General features: G+C 38.5%; 1 protein-coding gene and 1 pseudogene across 6 annotated transcripts; both read left to right on the top strand.

The window, feature by feature from the left end:
* Positions 1–1,613: 1,613 nt before the first annotated feature.
* LOC105043458 (protein MATERNALLY EXPRESSED GENE 5) lies at positions 1,614–13,357 on the top strand. 6 transcript variants are annotated; one of them, XM_029264091.2, is made up of 7 exons: positions 1,614–1,782; positions 3,665–3,786; positions 3,896–4,115; positions 4,189–4,250; positions 4,346–4,427; positions 7,345–7,473; positions 12,051–13,357. In XM_029264091.2, exons 1-6 carry the CDS (start codon positions 1,680–1,682, stop codon positions 7,446–7,448), a joined length of 693 nt encoding a protein of 230 aa, XP_029119924.1. In that variant the 5' UTR covers positions 1,614–1,679; the 3' UTR covers positions 7,449–7,473; positions 12,051–13,357. The 6 variants fall into 6 exon arrangements, with proteins under 6 accessions (XP_029119924.1, XP_029119923.1, XP_029119925.1 ...); XM_029264090.2 differs by having other exon boundaries at positions 12,034–13,357; XM_029264092.2 differs by lacking the exon at positions 12,051–13,357 and adding an exon at positions 11,011–11,120.
* LOC114914083 (oligopeptide transporter 7-like) lies at positions 12,664–20,061 on the top strand (annotated as a pseudogene).
* Positions 20,062–21,014: the final 953 nt, after the last annotated feature.

Raw genomic sequence — 21,014 nt, 5'->3', positions numbered from 1 at the left:
TAGGAGGTGCCCAATGAGATTTATTCTGAAGAGAGCTCTAACATTGGCTACTGAGGTGATTGATGTGGCCTCGACATTCTCGAAGATCTAGGACTTCCAATCGGCTCATGTAGCGGTCCGAAAGCTTTCATCATTTAGGAGCTCCCTTCTTTGAGGTTTTTTAAAGTCAATTTCGACAGCAGCATCAGAGGTAGGAGTGGTGGAGGTGGCTTTGTGATCCATGATTACGCCTCTAGACTTGCAGAGACTGAGGGTAGTTATCTCTTTAATCCGTTCGTTCCTACTGTGAAGCTTCAGATTGCGTGGGCTAGGATTACTCATGCGCATCGAACTCTTTATGCCGATTATCTATTAATTGAAGATGACTTGTAACTTGGCTTCATAGGTATACGCGGGGGAACATTAGTCACCCCTTTTTGCATGACATTGCAGCTATGCTGTCGGACTCTGTAGACCTTACCACCACACATGTATTTCGTAAGGTGAACACCGTAGTTGATTGAATAGCTGCATCCATCGTGGAGTACTCTGGATCATGCCTGTGGACTGACTTGCATGAGATTCCTAACCTTAACTAATTTGTTTAGATGAGCTGTCCATCCCAGGGGGCATGCGAATCAAGTTATGGGTTCACAACCAAAATTAATGTTTAGCTAATTCGATTGCAAATATACCTTCAACTTCCATATGATAGAACATTGGTACAATCTCTAGCACAAGATAGTTTCTAAACCATCAATTAGACCCAAGTTCAATGAATTATAGATCTAGATGTTTTTCGGTGCATATTTGAGTTTTCTAAACTCTTAAGTGATAAAACAAGTGCTCTTGAGTCTTGACTTACATATGAGATAGTACTTTTGATATATTGATACTCACTTGCTGGGATTGATACCATCCAACCAAGTATTTTTTTGATAAAGATCCAACTAAGTATTTGATGGTACCATATTTCAAAGTTGCTAGATATTGGGTCTCGTATTTCAAGATATAATATATTTTTTGTTAAAGTATTTCTATATATTAGTCCATAGAGCTTCCAATTTGCATATGGATTCCAGTTTTCTATATTTATATTTTAATTCATGAATCCTGCGACTTATTATTTGTATTATCTTGAATATAGATAATTAGATAATAAAAAATATTTCTTCTATATTCTCCAACAATACTAATTTGATATCATCCAATGCCTTTAATTTTCATATTTTTAATTTATGTCTTTCTATCGTCTCTCTCTAGATAGTCAATTATCGAGTTAGAAGAGGGTGAAGCGAATGAGAAAAAATCAAATCCAAACCCTTTCATTGTTAAGCCAAAAACATTTTATTCTATGTAACATTGATTAACTTTCATTAAAATTTGATCAATGATAATTAACAAAAATGATGGATCTATAAAAAAAACTTCACAAAAATGTTACTATAAATAAAGATAAAAATTCGTATGTAAATATAAAAGTTTTAGAAATTAATCCATAATTTTTTTTTTAATGCAGCCCAACATATTCGCAGTACCCGAGAAAGACATGGATTCCCTTAGGATCATATAAAATGAGTATCTGTATGGACTCGCACAGAACCCCACCGCTCCGTTGTTAAATAGCGCCTCGGAGCGTTGCTTGTCCTTTTTGTTCACCGCCTTTCGCCACTCTCCTGTTTCTCTCGCCGACAGCACCGATGGCCGACGGCTATTGGAAGCACGGCGACGCGCTCCGCCAGGCGTCGGCAGCCCAGGCTTCCCTGCAGGTTTCCATGAAGCGCCCCCGTTCTGATCACGGAGGTATTCTTTTCATCTTTCCGTCGCCTTGGGTTTCGCTTCTTTCCACTTACCATGATATGTCTCTGGATGTTTCATTGATTTAATTAGGGTTTTGTTTCTGCTTTATGGTCTTTTCGTTGTTCTTTTGGTGGTGGTGATGGTAGTAATGTGGCAAATTTCTCGGTATTTTCTCTTTCTTGATGAGTTAACGTAATCTGGTATATTTTCTGTTTTTTTTTTGGGAGAATTTTAGATGAAATTGCTTGTTTTTGCGCATGTGGCGTTAAATGTTCTCGTATTGGGGTTTTAATGGTTGAGAGATTGGTTTCAAGGATTCTGCAATTTACTGCGACTTTGTCTATTATGTTGGTACTGTGAATCTGGTAGTTGAGATATTCGCAATTGAGGGGCAGGAGTAATTCTTGATCTCGTCCTATTTATTTCTTACAAACAAATTCATCCGTTTTCTTTCTGGATCAGAAAATTTTGTTCTGTTATTTGTTTATCTGTGCATCTGATAAATTTTAAGAAAAGGAACATTTGGTTATATGTTGGTTCACTTGAATTTCCCTCAAGCATTGTTTGGTTATTCAGAAGTGAAAGAGAAGAAAGTTTGTTATGGTAGAATCTTTTTTCCATTCTTATGGTACTAAAAAGAAAAACTAGGGAGAGAAACAACTTGAAGTTCATGGGCTAAAATTTTCCTTCTCCACAATGTAGCAGTTCTGAGAAAAAACATCTGTGGAGAGGTGGTACAAGATAACTTAATCATTACCACTTTCCCACAACTTCGTTTGTGATTTTCTGTGTTAAAACAAACATGAGAAAATTCTTTATTTCTTCTTTTATTTTACTGACTGAATTTCCTGTTCTTTTGCTGTCTTGACAACCAAACATAGTCTAATAGGTTTTAGGGCATGAGCTTTTTAGATGGTTGGGGAAGCATGAGATGTGGTTGGGGGGAGAAAAGTTGTGCACCATCCATGTAGAAAGTGGTTTGGAGGTTTATTTAAGTCATATTCTTCTGTTGACTTTTCATGTGGCTTTCAGGTGCCTATTGGCCTTCGGATTCCTCAAGGAAAATAAGGTTCTCAGTATAGATTGCTCAGAGATAAAAATCCTATGTTTGTGGTCAAAAATCTTCTTGCATACTTATTGAAAAACTTGTTCTTATATCCCATTTATCTTGTATTTTGAAATTACTTATACATGCATGCATGTGTATTGCCAATTCATAAGACCTTCACTTTATCTGAAGCTTGGGGAATTGGATGCCCCATTGTCTCATGCCAGCACTTGCAACTGTGACCATAGCATCATCACCAAAATGATTTCAGCAGGTCAATGGTTTAAGTCCTGAAGAAGAAACAATGGATAATTGTCTTTCTACTACATTACTTCACACTCAATGGCTTTGTTGGCACCTTGACCATTTGACTACCTAATCTAGCATTCTTAAATTGGTGATTGACAATTCACAAAGAACAAGTATTGTTAATGAAATGAAGTTTTGTGTGCTTGGGTTTTACATGTAAAAAATAGCACTTGTGTCCTAAAATTTTTTATCATTTGAATGATTAACTAATTTTTGCCTTCTGTAAAGTATCGTTAACTAATTTTTGCTGTATGTAAAGTATCGTTAACTAATTTTTCATATTCATAGCCCTTGTTTAATCAGCTTTACTGATTTGCAAATCTGTGCAGAAATGGCTGTACATTGGATTGGGTTCTAAACTTGTTGCTGGTAGTCCAATAGCAATATTTATTACTTTGAAGTAATGATGCTTTCTTTATATGTAGTGCTTCTGATTACAAGTCAATGATAGTCCTTGTAAAGTGTGCATAATGATCTATCTTGGAAGGAAGTCTCTTTTGCTTAACTAAATGTGTTTTGACTTTGAAGATGTTTCTGGTGGTCTGGAATATGTTGGTTATCATCCTCGTGAAGAAGGGAGGATGGGATACCGTGTCATCAGGGACACTAAATCGATCGATGCAGCCTATGAACGTTATTTGCGTGATAGGGTATGGTGGAAAGATGCTTGGCATTTTATTTTATTTTTTTTAAATTCATTTTTTTTTTTTGTTAAATTCATTGTTATAAAAATCTGATCTGCATCGTCAAATTTTACAGCAAATTGTGTCTTATAGTAGTGGAGAATCCCTTAGGCCAGTTGCTGGTGGAATGGGTAGTCATCCTGTTGATGATATGCATATGATGGGTGTTGGGGTCATGGATGGACAAAGTGTTGGATATGGAACTGGTAGATCAGAAATTCCTCTGCCTCCTGATGCATCGAGCACATTATATGTGGAGGGCCTTCCTGCGAACTGCACACGCAGGGAAGTGTCTCGTATCCTTCTATAGATGTTCTAGTCGTTCGATGTATACATTTCTCCAGCTGTTACTCCTTCATTTGTGTGCAGATATTTTTCGTCCATTTGCAGGTTTTCGAGAGATTAGACTTGTGAATAAGGATTCTAGATTTGTGAGTTACTGCTTTTACTGGATTGGATTATTATCTAGTCTTTTCAATCCAATTTTTGTCTGCATCTTAAAATTTTTCCCTGTAACTTGCTGCAGCCTGGAGCAGATCCATTTGTTCTATGCTTTGTTGATTTCTCCAACCCTAGTCAAGCTGCAGTTGCTTTGGATGCTTTGCAAGGTGAAGCAACAGTATTGATTTTCCTATTTATTGTTATGGACTTGTTATACTCATTTCTTTACATTTATCGTCATGCTTGTTGATGCTATTTTTTGTTATGCAATGGGTTCTCTTGTGATTGTTTGTGCATGTTACTAGTTCTTATATCTTGGTTGTTTGATTTTGCTCAACAATTTCTTTAAGGTTCACCATGTATAATGCTGGCTTAGTGACATTATTTCTCAGATTGGGTTATTATTGCTGATATTTGATTCCCTTGTTTGCTTTCCGATTTTGGAAATGGTTTTGGATATAAGTGAAACAAAGTAGGTTGGAATTAGAATGCTTTTCAAAAGGTTTTATGACACATCTATTTCAGGTTTTGTTAGAACCAAGATTTGCTGTTAAAGGAAACATAGTGTATCGGATCTACTGTACCATTAGTGAATTAGTATGCAATCTCGTATCGTACTGACATTTGGTATGCCTCACTGTTAAATTTGTTCATATCCTGGGTGGCCCGTCCGAGCCCGGCACCTTTAAAATGGGCTTGGGCCTCATTTTTTGCCCAACGGGTTGGACCATGCCTAAAAACCAAGCCCGTCTTTTAAACGGGCCAGGCTTAGGTTTATTTTGACCCAATCGAGATCTGATTATAAGTTTTAAAATAATAAATATATTATATAATATATAATTTTATGACCTAAAGTATCCTTCATAATTTCAACAATTATCTCCCTTGCCTTATCCCCTATTCCCCAATCCATCTTGATTTGCTCCTCCCCGCCTCCCAACCTTGTCGTTTCCTCTTGCATCCTCACCGCCTCCTCCTTGCTACCATGGTATCCTCCCCTACTTTCCCTTTGAGTCCTCCCTGGTCCGGAAGCTCGAAGCCCGATATGGAGTTGGCTTGGGCTTGGAAAGGAGACTTGAAGATTGGGGGCCGGGGATGGACTTTTGGGTCTGGAAAATCATTGTTGTCCCTAAGGTTGAGCCCTACCTGAACCTGGCCTGGTCTAACCAATAAGCAGGTCTACTTGCCATCTCATACCATACCATGTACTGATATTGTAATAGGATGGTACCTATATGGGGTCCGGTATTGAGACAACAAACTTTGGTTAGAACATTGAGTCCTTTTTTGCTTTAAATAAGATTTTCTCCATATTTGTTATGATTTGGCTTATCTATATTCCTTGGTTAACATGCAATCAGAAGATTGCTATGTTCTCTATTTGGTCAAAACTTAAAAGATGATTTAAGTATATATCAAGGTGTGTAAGTAATATGGCACTATGACAGCATAAAGAACCGAGATAGTGGAAAATGGATGTAATTTAAAGTTTAAATGTTCTTTAAGTTAATGTGATAGAGCTTTATCACACATGTTTCTGGAAAAGTTGGTTTATCTGGTTCAAAATGTTTCCTATCACATGAATTTTGTTGCTACAAATTGAGTAATAGTTTTTTGAGGCCCACCATGAGGAACTAGAAAGTGTCCCATCTTTTGTAAGTTGCCCAGTACAAATAGCACAAATGGTATATCTGTTTGCGGGGCGACATACAAGCGATGGTACTTTCCTCAACAAGTATGAATGTCCAATTGTTCATCTCGTGCTCATTATTCATTTGTCATTTCTAGGATGTTCATTCAATAGATTACTGGATATTTAGGTTGCTTGTCTTTTATATATAGATATTTTGACTTCCTGAGAAATCTTGAATGCTGTCATCGATAATCCACTATTTACTATGAAAAGGTGTAATTGCAGTTGCTTCCCATATACTATGGAAAAGATTCTAATGAGCCAGTGGTGATATTAAGATATTGGTCTTTGTTGATTATGATGAGTATTTTGATTTGAGCAAGAGTTAAGGAAGAATTAACAAACTTACAGGCCTATTGTTGGTTTTTTCTACAATGAAAGGGCAACCTTAAATCATTATATTCATTAATGCTGAAGTGACTCTTGGTAGCCATGCAATCGTAGCAGCACTAGCTAAATGCATATTGAGTGTTTCACTATAGATAGATGTAATTTCTGTGGAATTGTTTAATCCAAATTATGGAATCGCAGGATATATGTGTGCATATGCTTATATCATGCATATGCACATCAATATTTTTGTATACTGCAGCTACTTAAAGTTTTATTTTGGCGATAACGTCACTTTAGTGTGTCTCTGTTTATATATAATCCATGTATTTGCGCTCTTTTTTGGAGGTTTGAGGTTCATTTGCTAGGTCGGAGAGAAACAGGGAGTAGTCTTGGTTAGCAATGCTGCATGAGAGGTTGGTGATGGAGGAGCCTTTCTTTCTATTTGTTCTTCTGATTTTACTTTTATTCTAAGTGTTAACATGTCCATATCTAGTGTGACCTATGTTTTTGTCTGCCTTTTGTGCTGCATCCAATTCTCCTGGGCCTTCAAATGAAATCTTTTATGGATTTGATATAAATTGAGCATTTTATATAAACCTATGAGCTCACTTTTAGTGTTTGGGTTGGTTGTGAGTTTGATGAGACCATAGCGAGCGGCATGAACTCTCATTGCTTAAGGTCATGTTGGGTTCTTATATAGGGACCCAAAATTTGTTTCCACCTTACATCTTGGATTTGAAGTGATTACTCATGAACACTTTGAATATCTTAGAGTTTGGTGGAACTGTAGCATTAAATAATGCGAAAAACTTGAAAAACTTGGTATGCCAAACATCTGGATAAAACAAAGTCCATACATTGCTTTTCTAGGAGTCGTTTAATGTGCAACAACCACCTTAATTTCTGGTACTTGGAATGGAGTCGCATAAGTGGGCTTCCTTTATGGAAACTTTTTTAGTGCGCCTTTTGGTTCATGTGTTATATTGTAGGTCCTCTTATGCTCCAAAAAAGAATACGTTGCTTACCCAGCATAAAGTTGTCGCGATTCAATTTTGCAGGTTATAAGTTTGACATGCTTGACCGAGATTCAGCCAATTTAAGGCTGCAATTTGCTCGCTTTCCTGGTCCGAGGTCAGCTGGCAGACCTTGTGGCAGTCGTTGATCTCAGGAGGATTTGCTTTTTCCAGGTGACAGATGCTGATATTTCAGTCTATGCTTTTGTGCAAGCATACAATTTGCTTGAAGATAATGTCAGGAGGTTATACACTCGTTATGCTGAATAATTATCCAACTGTTAACCATCTTGTAAACATGTTGAGATCAGGAGGCTTTGTTCACCATGGGACTGCTAGTAGATTACCCTTTTTGGGTTTTCCTTTCATAGATTTGAACGTGAGAGTGTGGGAACTTTTGAATTTATATAGCCTGGCATATCTGTGGTCTACCCCATAAATTTGCTCTCCTGTGGCATTTTCCTTCAAGGACAACATGTGCTGTTGTTTGATGTTCTGAAGAAGGAACTAGTTTGACATTAGTGCTACAGTTGATATGAAATACATGGTTCTTTCTCTAATTTTATATTTTGAAGGTTGGTAGCGGTACATTCAATTTATCAATTGCTTATATATGCAAAGGGGATAGCTCTTGCTTATAATGAATTATATATGAAACTTTGGGATTGTAACAGTGGACCAAGCCAAAGTTGGCCGCTTATGAGGTAGTTTAGAAAATCCAGCCAGTGCTTTGGATTATGTCAGCTCAATGACATGAGCTTCATGGCTGATTAATCTCAATTCAACACAATCTTTTGTAACCGAGATGTCTTGCGCTATCATGTTAGGATTTTGTTTAGCAGTCTACTTTTAAAAATTATTGAATGGGCTGAAGAGATGGGTTATTGTGATTTAAACTATGAGGCTGGTGTTACTGCTAAAATTTGGTTGAAGGAAGCTGAGTTAGGTGCCAAGTATCAGTATATTGGGCCCCAAGCATGTGATATTTGTGTGCATGAGAAATTTGCGTCATTTTCATAGTTTATCTAGCTATCTCTTTTATCAAATTGCAAGCACGAGGGTTTCCCTCTCCCTACTTCATGATTCTGTGTGCCATTTTTGCTGGTGATACATTCTACATCCGTGTTTGAAAGTTGGGCAAGCTGTCGAATGTGAAATTAAGTTTCATTCATCAAAATAGGACAACTCCAGTATATCTTTTTCACTCACTGATCGGGGAAAATAAAGAACTGCCTGTAGCAGTTAAGATGTCAATGCATTCAGAGTTCCTGTTTTGGCCTGTAGATCGACATCATGTTTGAGGAGTTCCACATTTTTGTCTTCACATATCTCATTATCTTGTTCTTGAGAATAGTTTTCTAGTGCATATGTATCGGTGGGTATTAATAGCAAGGGTAAGCTTCGATATTCCTTATGTTTGTATATTTTCGGGATTACTTATATTTGTATATTTTCTTGGGATTTGTTGTCTATACCATATTTCTTGTTTTTTGTCCTGATTTTGAATTTGTTTATGTTATGCATTAAAAATATGATGTATCTATGCCCCATCCCCACCCCCACCCCCACCCGGGGAACACAAAAAGTTCTCATCTGGCTGATGGGATCCAGGATTCGGTGTTTTCCTTGCACCAATATAAGCTGAATAAAAGGCTAGGTGAAGGTTAAAGATTATTTTATTTTATTTTATTTTTTTGGGTTCAACAGCTCCGGACGTTGTAGACAAGATTTGTTGGTCAATTTTCATTTTTTACTGGTTAAGCTTTGAATTGTGATCCCAAGAACATGTCTGTCTAAAGGAATCTAACAGATGTTGCAAGGAACTTTGTGGATTGAAATTATGTATTGATGTTGTAATTTGGAAGCCTCATGGTGAGCAAATCCACATACCTATTTGCAGCATACGAGTTTTTTAATAAAATATATAGAACCATTTAAGCTACCTTTCTAGGAAGAACATGATTAAGTGGGTAATATTTATCCATATATGAAAAAGAATGTGGTTTTTGGTTCTGCCCCAGTACGCCACTGCATGTTGTTGCTTTCTTATTGTATGTTTTTAGAACAGTTGCAATTTATCTTTCTGGTAGATATTCCTTTTGTAGATACTATAAACTCGCGGATTTTTTTTTTTGGGTAGAAAAACTTGCATATTCATATTCCTCTTTCTGATTAAAACTAGAAACCTACGTTCCTTTTTTGGGTTAAAAAAAAAGTAAATAAATTATTTTCTTTTAGAACCCATCTTTTGTTGTTTACAGATAGAAGTTATTGGCATCTCTCCCCAAAGAGCTTGACCTTTGCGCAATTACCGGATATTGCTACAGAAAAGAAAGAAATAGAAGACAATTTTGTTATTGTGCAAAATCATTAATGGTTAAAAATAATACTTGTCTGATCCAGGGAGTTGAAAATATGATGCAAGGAAAATGCAGCAATAAGATTTCTTTTATTTTCTGTTAGCAATTAAACTCACGTTTTTTTTATAAAAAAAGCATTAGATGCTGTGCGTGGGCCAGTAAGGCTGTAGGTGGAATGGGTATGAGTAGATACACTTATATTTACATCCCTGTTTTTGTGGAAAAAATTATACATATGACTGTTAGACAATTTTTTTCCTTGTTATGAGCCAAATATTAGGATCAATATTCATATTTGCTACAAATGAATATTGATATTCTGCTAGATGACTTGTAGCCAATGTGTAGAAATTTGTGGCCACTTAAAGAGATTTATACTTGTAGTCGTGGTCTGTGTACATGAATTTGTGGCAGCTTGCCTTTTAGACAATTGATATGTGTGTCAGTTGAATCCAATTTGGTCTTTCTAATAAACAAGGATAAAAGGTTTGTTAAATAATAAAATTTCCCAATGATCTTTATGTCATAATAAATTTATGCTTATGTTATTGTGTAACCAAGTGTCAAGTATGTATACAGATTTTAATATGCAGCTTGCTCCTGATCAAAATAGGAGAATTGTTTGCTCCTGATTCAGATAGGAACAAACGTATTAATGCATTAGGGCTGCATTTGGTTCAGGTATGAGAAAAAATGAAATTAAAAAGTTCTGAAGTCACACCAATTTTTGTTTGGTCAATATTTTTGAAATAACCTTTAGTTGAAGATTTTTTTTTCCCTTTGTAAAGCAGTATTTGTTTCTGGAAATAAGCAGGCATAAAGCTGGTCACGAGTTCTATCAAATATCTATTATGTGATTGGAAGCAAGAGATAATTGTACGGGTCAAACATGCTCTTATCAGCCATAATTGTTCCCAGAAAAATATTATATATTTATATTGGTCTAGAATGTATTATTTATATGCCTTTCTTTTGTGATAGACTAAAACCATCTTTAGTCAAAATTTGTTCTAATAAATTGTAGCCTAGCAAAAATGAAAGTAAATGTTGGTATTATTCTAATAAATATAACTTTTTGTAATTTTTCCAACCCTAATTTTTAATTTTCCTGAACTAAAGGTAGCTAAAGAATGGTGGCTGTGATACATAAAGTTCTATGCTGGAAGAAAAAACGATGATAACTTTTTTTCTTGGATTAATTATGCCTGGCATGAGGTAGTTTGATTGAAATAACTGTTTCTTATGTCTGTATCTGGTACTCAGTTCTAGATTTTCTATGGATTGTGTTATATTAACAAGCTGACAACCCAATGTAAGCCTAAAATTTCAGCTAGCCGGTTATCAATTGCAGGATGGAAAATTAATTGGTTGTATGGACCGTTAGTGGCATATGATGCTGCGCTAGGAGAAAGCAGTGAAGCTACAATTCTTAGTTGGATGCCATGGCACCGCTCTTCTAGGGTACACTGCCTTTCAAAATACAAAGTTACATAATATGTTTAAAGCACAAATGAGGGCAAGATCTTGTATGGTTTCTTAGATAACTTTTTTTTTTTTTTTGATAATAATGATGTAAGCACCAGCTTCATGAATTACCCAGGTCAAACATTTGACATGAGATATACATCTGAAAGTTCAGACTCGGTTATTTCTCCAGTTGATTTTGTGCCCGTATAGGCTATATCCTGATTTAATTGACTGAATAACATTTGTTGTTCTCAAGCAGGTATAATTTACTATGCGATTTTCAATCTAAACTGACGCATTGAAGATAAATAGTGAAGCTAGATAATCTTGTGGTTTGCATAAACATTTTTTTTTTTTAATTTGACGTGAAGATCTACTACCTTATGTAGAAGTGATAATTCACATGCCTTTGCCATTGCCGCCTTCCAACGTATCTTGGATTTTTTTTTATTTTTGTTCTCAGTTATCGGGAAAAAAAAAAAAAAAGACTAATAGGAGTGAAAGAAAGCATAACTTGTTAGAAAATTGGAGTGACATTACAGTGGTACACTCAGGTTTTGTGGTGGTCTGCTCTGCCACATGCCTCCAATTTTTTTTCCTTTTTTGTTGCTTGCTGGATATGATTTGTGGCTGTCTTGAAAATGTTTTGGACTTGCTATTGCAAATATAAGAGTGGGAAAAAAAAAGTGAAATATATTAATCAGTAAGAGAGATAGTGATATTAGAATATGTATTGTCTTTTTTTTTTTTAATTATTCTATTCTGGCAATTTACGTTTTGAGTACTTGAAGGTGTTGGTAGCGTCCTTTCCACTTGTCACAATTCGTCTTCTGGATCTATAGGAAATTGGTATTATTATTATTATTATTATGTGTTATTTTAACCAGTTCAATCCTCTTATCCGCAGTTTTTCCTGGTGCACAGGAAGGGGTTTGTGGAATTCAAAAGCGGGTAGGTTTGGTTCATGAGAGATCGGGCCATTTATGGAGCACTTTGGCCCGCTTCAATGTCATTATCGAGTGTTGATGAGTAATGGAGTGGCATCTTATGACATGGGCATATCTTTTTGGGCTACCAAGACGAGGTGAGAAAAATTGATCATGATTTTAGAAGAATTAAATTTAGCATCAGGATTCTGTGTCTTCTATGAGGAGAAAACTTGTTTGCATAGATTTCATCAGAAATGCAAACCCATTTACTGGTTGATGCTCCTTGATTTTTCCCGTCATGTGGATCACACTTGCCTTTTCCTTGGTTAGATCTTCATCTTTATAATTTACAAACTTGTGAAGGTTCCCTGCGTATTTGTTTAAGCTATGCTTTGATTTCCCATGTATAGTTAACAAATTAAATCATGTTATTCTTGTCTAGCACCTTTCGTTCTACCTTTAGATGGTTTCGAATGGCAAATTTAAAAAAGAGAGAAAAAAACTGTCAGGGTTTAATTTTGTGACAACCCGCCCCCCTTTTTCCTTTCTGCGTCGATGGTTCGGGCCGAAAGGATCCCTGTGCCGATGGTTGCCCCGTGTCGTGGGCCATGTACGCTCGCTTGAGTCGTGGTCGCCACGCGCTCACGCGCTACGGTCCAAAATCCAGCGCACAGTTCCTGGACACGGCCCGCTCCACAAAGCCTCAGATGCTCACCGCCTTTGTAGTTCGAGTCCGGAGGACTCGATGAGTCGACGATGATTTGCCATAGCAGTGGGACCCGTTTCCAGTTATATGCGGTTCACTGACTCTCTCCTGGCCCCCAACCTCTGTACGGCTCTGTACCTGTTCGGACAATGGGTCTAGGTTCTGATTCGAGTTTCTTGACCCGTCAAAATTGGCTATATAGATCCGATCCGAGAAACAAGAAACAGAAGGCAGAGTTGGTAACGAACCGCAAGTGAAGAGAGGAACGTCACCTCGATTGCCTGTTTCCGCTGGTGACCATCCACGGCTCAACTGTCACTGATCCTTCTCTCCCAATATCTTTGGCAGTTAGCAAGGGAAGCAGAGCTAGTGTTTGCCTAAGAATTCTGGTTTCTAATTGGTTGTTTTATCATTTTTCTTAGCATTGAATTGGATCCAATTGTTTGGTGGAGCAGGTACTGGGATATCGCTGGGCAGGATCGTTTAGGAGGTACTTGGTGGAGCCTGCTGCTATGTGGTGGGCTTTACTCTTTGTTCAAGTCTCTCTCTTCTGGTATACCTTCCTCTCTCTCTTCCTTGTAATTTCTTGTTCCAAGGTAAGCAGAAGGCTTAAAGAACATCGCTGGTTTATGAAATGAACCAATGTAAGGAGTGGCTGCTGGCTAACTATACGTTATTGTTTGATACATATTCTGGACACGGGGACTCCATGAGAAGAAAAACAGCTGAGGTGCAGCTTGACTCGTAAGCAGTTCTTGAATGCCTTCGTCTGCAGCTTGGCATACTATATGTTCCCCGGTTACCTCTTCAAGATGCTAACCTTGCTCTCTTGGATTTGTTGGGATTGCGGTCGTTGGACTTGATTGGTCATCTGTCTGTGCCTATCTTGGAGGTCCCTTTGGCAGCCCATGGTTTGCTACTGCAGATATTGCAGTTGGCTTCTTCCTTGTGTATGGCATCACCCAATCACATATTGGTTAGATGTGTATAACACCAAGACCTTTCGAATGGTTTCTTGACACATCAGATGAAAGAACAACACTTCCAGCATCACTGACTCCAACTTTCTCCTCGATGCTGTTGCTTGTGAGAAGCAAGGGCCTCCTCTGTATCTTAGAACCTTTGTTGTAATGACTTAGGGTTTTAGCTTTGCCTTGCTCAGCACCACACTGGCTCATGTCGTGCTGTTTCATGGAAGGTATAAGTTGAGCTATGCTTCATTAATTTTTGGTACAGATTTGGGTTTTGGTTCCTCGGCCTGAAAATTAGTAGTCACTTATTGGTTGATTCCATTTGGCCAGAGAGATATGGTAAATGAACAAATTAGATTTTCGAGAAGAGAAGATGCATGTGCATACAAGGCTAATGAGCAGATACAACCAAGTCCCTCTGCGGTAGTTTTGTGCATCCTGGTGATGAGTGTTGCCCTCACAATCTTTGCATGTGAGTATTATATTGACCAACTTCAATTACCATGGTGGGGTATCTTGCCAGCATGTGCAGTGGCAATCTTCTTTACTCTCCCTGTTGGAATCCTTACAGCTACATCAAACCAGGTAATATATACCAACTGTTACTTCGTTTCATCCAGTTCTGGCTTACAATCTGAGATTTTATTGGACTTAAATATGTAAATGGTCATCTATGTTGCAACCAGTCTTTATCTGAATAATTTACTGAACAGATGCCGAGGTTGAATGCCATTACTGAGTACCTTATGGGCCTTTGTAGACTCAGGCCATCCCCTTGCAAATATGTGCTTTGAGGTGTGTGGCTTTATCAGCATGAAACAGGCATTAACGTTTCTGGAAGATTTCAAACTTGGGCATTGCATGAAGCAATGGCATATAGTTTTGTTTCTCTTTCTCTGTCTTCTCTTCGAAAAGGGAAAGACCTAGGAGTAAGTGGACATAACCTGGTAGAAGCTCACGCACTTGTTTCTTAGTTTTGCTTGGATATGCTTCTTGCTAATGTGTGATATGGGGCAGAGAATCGTTCCACTCTGCCTGTTTGATGCCACGGGTCCACCAGCAGATGCAGGCCCTTAATCTAGAAATTTAGTTAGGACTGCCTTTTTCTAAATGTGTTCCAGGTGGAACAGTAGCGTGAGTTCAGCTTATTAGTTATTACTATGTTCAATATTTTTACAAAGAATTAGTGTATAATTGAAGTCAGATAATTTTGTAAACAACAGATAATCCAGTGCATTGCTATTCATAACATTTTTTAGATGAGAGCGTTGTTCTTTGGATGAACTCATTTGTTACTCAATCTCCCTATTATGTAACTGTTCCTCATTAAATTTATCACATTCAGACTGGTTTCTGTCACATGATCCAATCTCTTGTGAGGGTTAAGTAGTTGTTTTACAAACTAGGGTCCCTTCATGGAGAAAGTCTTAACTGATGTATCAGATGAATGTGGGGATATTCTGGCATCAAATTAGGCCTCTTGTCATCTACCTCGCATGGAACTACTAGTCTCTCACTTGAGGACTGCAGACTACAAACAAACTTTCTTTCGTTTTAATTCCCTAATCCTCATGTAGACTGCCAATTTAGTACATAAGTTCATATGAATTTTTCAGGTCTTCATGCACGCTTATGAACACGGATGCTAGTGCCATCCAAAGCACTCAGCCTTACAATATGCATCATGCAGCTATATATCTATTATCAAAAAAAGCATTCTGGGGCCCCAAATGATCGTCCATTTGATGATAAATCTCTGTTGCACTTTTTTTTTTGGGGTTTGTGGTGCCATATACTTTGTAGAATTCTGTTGGCTTAACTCCTAAGCATCAGATTTATCACAATCCTAATGAATATGTTGTCCAACATTATATTTCTTATCAGGCTTTTCTCCCAAGTGATTTCTAGGAGTGGATTCTTCATTTAAGCAGTTCCATAACATTCCATTGTCTGATTTACAAGTTCTTGATCCATTTTGTTCTTTCTAAATCACTGAAGCTCTGCCTTGTCTGATTGTTTTCTCACCTGTTTCGATTCTTCGTCTGCTGCGCATGGAAGAGTATTCTGGTAGGTGATAATTTTCTCCATTTTTATCAACACCACCTTTGAACAGCTTTTTCTTGTAGATGCTGATTTAAAACTAGATGTTTAATCATCATCAGGCAATTAAGTTACAACACTAAAATGCCTCTGCCCATTCAAAATTTGTCAAACCACTATAAATACAAATCTTATTTAGCTCACTGCTGCATGGAATCGAAAGATGACGAATCATGTGCACTGCTCTTGTGAAGAGAGGATGATTGATGCAACTTTGTTTCTATCAGGTGGTGGGAACCTTTATGTCGGTGCTAGTGCTCCTGGGAGCTGCATGGTGGCTTATGAGCACTGTTGCAGAAGATTTCTGACCGTGGCTGGAGATGGCTAGAGTGAGTTGGAGATCACCGGAGTGACGTTTTGTAAAATAAGTTTCAGTTGGAGTTGGTTCCGACGTGAATCCTCCGACAGCCAAATCAGGAATCTGATACAATAGAGAAAAAGAGAAGAGAAAGAGGAGGCGGCTATCGGAGAAGATGATCGGTGACCTGAGGAAGTGGGGACGTAGGATCTCTGGGAGCAAAAATCGGTGAAAAATACTCAGAAAAGCATTAAGAAGGAAATTGGGCTTCCTAAATCCCTTTTACAAGGGCACGGATCCAACGCGGCCCCAAATATGAGATTGTCGGCAATTGATGGATGGACGACATCTGGCATTCTTTCATTGACCAATGTGAATCGAGAGACGGCTCATTATGAGGAGCTTCAAAAATGAAGCACGTCGCCTTTCGAATTTCGTAAAAATCGGTCCCTTCTCCTCCGGCCATTAATGGCCAGATGATGCAACAGCTTCTTTTTTTAAAAGATGCCTCTTCGATTTCGAACAAGTGCATGCCCTCAATTTGCCACCTATCATACTCCCATCCTTCGAACCATTTGAGCTATGGATTCGAGAATAGGGGGACATATGTTAGGGAGGGGTATTACACCTGGGCTGAAGCATGTCCCCATTGATGTCAGGGTAGAGCCGATCCTCGTAGAATCTGCATCACCCTAGTTAACCCGATCCTTATGATGGATGTACCACCCAAAGATTAAAGGTCGTCTGATACTCGTGTCGTGGTCTGAACCCCCTTTCGGGATCAAGTCGATCCTAATTTTCGAATCCTAATTTGATGGTCAGTCCCAGCAGCTAATGGGCCTTAGGTAGACTTCAGTGATTTAGTTGATCCTCTTTTTGGCCGACCCCTGACTGTTTACGTCGAACAAGGATCGAGCATCGGATGGCCATTTCTCGCTTAAGATTCAAGCTGGAGGATATTTTAATCATTTCTCTTTGTACAAACTTGTTAGGCCATACTGTTTAGCTGCACCGCTCTACCTACCGGCTTCGCGCCAGTTGAGCCCATGTCACATCATCATTCCTTCCACGATCAGACGGTGCATCGGTTAGAGGAACATTCGCCATCGGAGTCATTTAAAGATGCCCCATACGGCTTCGTATGATGGGACACGATCGGAATGGCCTCCCGTCCTTCAATCTTTGATCTTAATCTTTCTATAAATAAAGAAGGGGTCTTGACGACGGCCGCAGCACCTATCCTCGCCTCAACCACTGACTCTGATTTCCTACCAATCTACGCATTGGCCAGCGAACCCCATTTCGACCGACGATCGGGGTTTGAATAGTTGATCCTAGTTTTGATCAATCTTTCGATCATCGATCCCAAGGCGACATCCGGACATCAGGCATCGAGCCAAGGAAAGCTTAACTTTGGCATCTTCCTTAGGAGTCTTGAGTCGATCTTTACTTTTAATCGATCTCTGAGTCATCCACTATTACAACTTATCATTTTGAAGAGATTGACCTTCACTATCCCGAATCCCACGCAGCAGATTAAATCGATCTCCAAGTCAAGCTGAGCTTCACCTTTCCGACCCTTCGCTGTCCTCGGATGACACCTGGAGGACCCTTCGGTGTTCATGCTCCGGCCACCAACCTCAGCCACCATCAGCCAACGGATGGATGAATTTGAACAAACCAGCCGATTCCTTCTCCTGGTTGATGTCCACCATTTAGCAATAAGGGCATCTGTTGGTCCTCGGGCTTGGGCATCGGGGGAAAGATCTGACACTAGACGATGGCCTCCCATCCAAAGTACATATCAGAAGATACTAATTATAATTTCTGTTTAATCATGTTAAGTCAGAACACGTCACCTTACCACGCCATGCCACTTATCAGCTGTGTGTCGATTACGCTCGCGTCACGTCGCCTCTCCTGCTAATTGCGCATCGAGTAAAGGCATGCTTACCATCAAGATACATGACATGATCCGTACGGCTCAAGTGGTCCGGAATGATTTTCTATTTTTTTACTCTCGATCTCTCTATTTAGAGGTAAGGGAGAGATCCTCTAGGTACGCAAGCATGCTCACCATATTTATGCTTTTTCGTGATTCTCTTTCTTTCCCTCTGTGATGTCAGATTTCTGATTTGACTATCGGAGGATCCACATCAGAGCCCACTCCGATCGAAATTTATTTTGTAGGGATGCTGCTCTGGTGGTCTCCAACTCGCTCCAGCCATCTCCGACCGCGATTGGGAATCTTCCGCAACAAGCACCATTCTTATCATCTGCGATCAAGTCAAACTGGCTCCTGGGGACATGCCTAGTTTTCTCCGATGCTTGCATTGTATGGGGTCTGATTGAGCCTCTTGGGATTTTTGGTAACCTTGGCACCTACTCAGCAATCAACTGGTTCTTCCTGCTTGAGGTTGTTTTTCTTGTCTGGCTTGCCCCTGAGGCCTTTCCACGACTGCAATTGATCCGCTTTGTTGCCGTGTTTATCCTGATAAGTGCCCTGGGAGAGATGCCTTCAGCCTTAGAAGTCAACTACGCTTCTATTATTGTCAGCTTTGTTCTAGGTTTTGTTATCTATAGGTACAGGTGAGACTGTGGCAACATCACGATTATACCAGAGGCATAAATTTTTTATAGTCGGACTGATCATAGAAAAAATTATGATCGAATATACTTCGAAAACGTCCATCAAAAGATGGTGGCCACACGCACGTAATACTAAAAAAAGAAGAATGGATCTTGAGAGTATTTGAACAGTTTAGATAAATATCACATAAATATCTTTTTTTTATAGATATCTCAATATATGTACGTGACAGACGATAATGGTTCGACTATAATTTTTTTCATGATCGACTCGACTATAGAATTTTTTCCTCTCCAGGGCTTCATATGCTGGCCTTACATGTATGGTAGTGTTGTTATACATATGTGTTAAAGAGTTGGGAGGGCATCATGGCCTGCTGGTGAGGATCCTAGGAGGAATGGATGCGATTGGCCTCTTGTCCAACTGAGTGTAATGTCGTTGACCATTACCCTCTGGTTACACTTGTGGAGTTTGATCACGTGATATTTATAATTTGTACGTGTAAAAAAAATATAGAATCTCTCATCTACTATCGCTTAAATTCTATCTAAACTAGGCTTGGCAATGAGGGGTTAGGTGCGGATTTGGATCAACTCGAATCCGACTCGATATCTCAATATTTTGATTCGATCTCGATCCGTGATTCGATGGGCCAATACTTTTTTTATCCATATTTGATCCGATCGATATTTTTATCCGATCGGATAGCTGCTCCGCTTAAATGAGATTTTCTAGATGAAAATAGAAATATTGAACAACAGCCCACTACCACTCTTCAGTTCTTGAGGTCTTAATCGAGCTTAAAGGTCATAAAGTCCATATTTCATACAACCAGTCTATATTTGAACAATATATACACATAAGATCGGATTTAGATCAGGTAATGTGTTGGAGCAGCCACTATCCGAATCTAATCTGATCCGAGATATAAAGTTATCGGGTTCGAATCAAGTCAGGTCAAAATTTAGTAAACACATTGACCAATCCAACCCATTAGGATTGGATCGGATCGAGATCCATCTGAGCCGGTGTAATTGCCAAGTCTAATCTAAACATTCGTATTTATTATTATTTTTGATGAATTCTAATTTCCAATACATATACACATACATACATCCATACATATAATCAAAGTTTGTGGATAAAATTAAGAACAATCGATTTTGTTTAGAAAATATTGAAAAATTTTGAATGAAAATTCAAGTTCAAATTGACTTTTCTAGGTTTATTACTATTTTTAGTGATTTATATTCAATTCAATTTAAATTTCAAATATAAATTTATACAAAAATCTCGAATTGAGCCTAGATCATATTTATTCTAATATTATCCGTTCAAATTTATCTAAATATGGATAAAAATTTAAACATTCGACTCTATATCTAACAAACAAAAATAGATGTGAATATAGGTAGATAACTATTTGATTTATAATCAAATATCAATTTTATCTGTAATTATATTTTATTTTATATAATATTTATATTTTTTAAAAATATATAACTATATTAATATATTTTTAATATGATTTATTATTTATTTAAAGATATCTTTCATTTTAGGGTCATAAATATCTGATTGGTATTCATATATATATATATATATATATATATATATATATTATATATATATATATATATATGTTTGCAGCCCTGGTGTCGCAGAGGGGATTTTTTTAAAATAATATTTTTTAAATAAAAAATTCTCAAAATACCTCCGTTTGGAAATTATTTTCGAAATTACTGTGTTTAGACCGCGTCAGCAAGAATCGTGGGTTCAACCCACGAATTCAAGGCCCACATGGAGAATTCGTGGGTTGAGCCCACGAATAGTCGGCCTACCTGGCTAAATAATGAAATCGTGGATTGAACCCACGATTTTGTTTAAAACAAATTTTTTAAAAAATTTCAAGATGAATTCGTGGATTCAACCCACGAATTCAGTCCGTCGCCACGCGGCCCACATGCTGAAGGCCCACATGGCTATAAGGTATTTATTTTATATTATTTTTTCTGAAATCGTGACCTCCGGTCATGATTCTCCGACAGCCATAACTCCCGATCCCCACCGATCCTGCTCCCCTCCTCCCTCTCTCTCCCCCCCAACCGCCGCCCCCTCCACGGGCCCTACCCCCCGCAGCCACACCGGCCACCCCCCTTCAAGCCCCCTCGGGCCGCCACCCTCCTCCACAGGTCTCCCCCGAGGGCCGCCCTCCTCCCCGGTCCCGGCCGTCGCCCTCCTCCCTGGTTCCCCCCGCCAGCACCCCCTCCACCCCCCTCCTTTCCCTCTGGCTG

The sequence above is a fragment of the Elaeis guineensis genome, chromosome 4, assembly GCF_000442705.2.
Source record: "Elaeis guineensis isolate ETL-2024a chromosome 4, EG11, whole genome shotgun sequence".
NCBI lineage: Eukaryota > Viridiplantae > Streptophyta > Magnoliopsida > Arecales > Arecaceae > Elaeis > Elaeis guineensis.
This window is presented reverse-complemented; position numbering and strand designations above follow the sequence as displayed.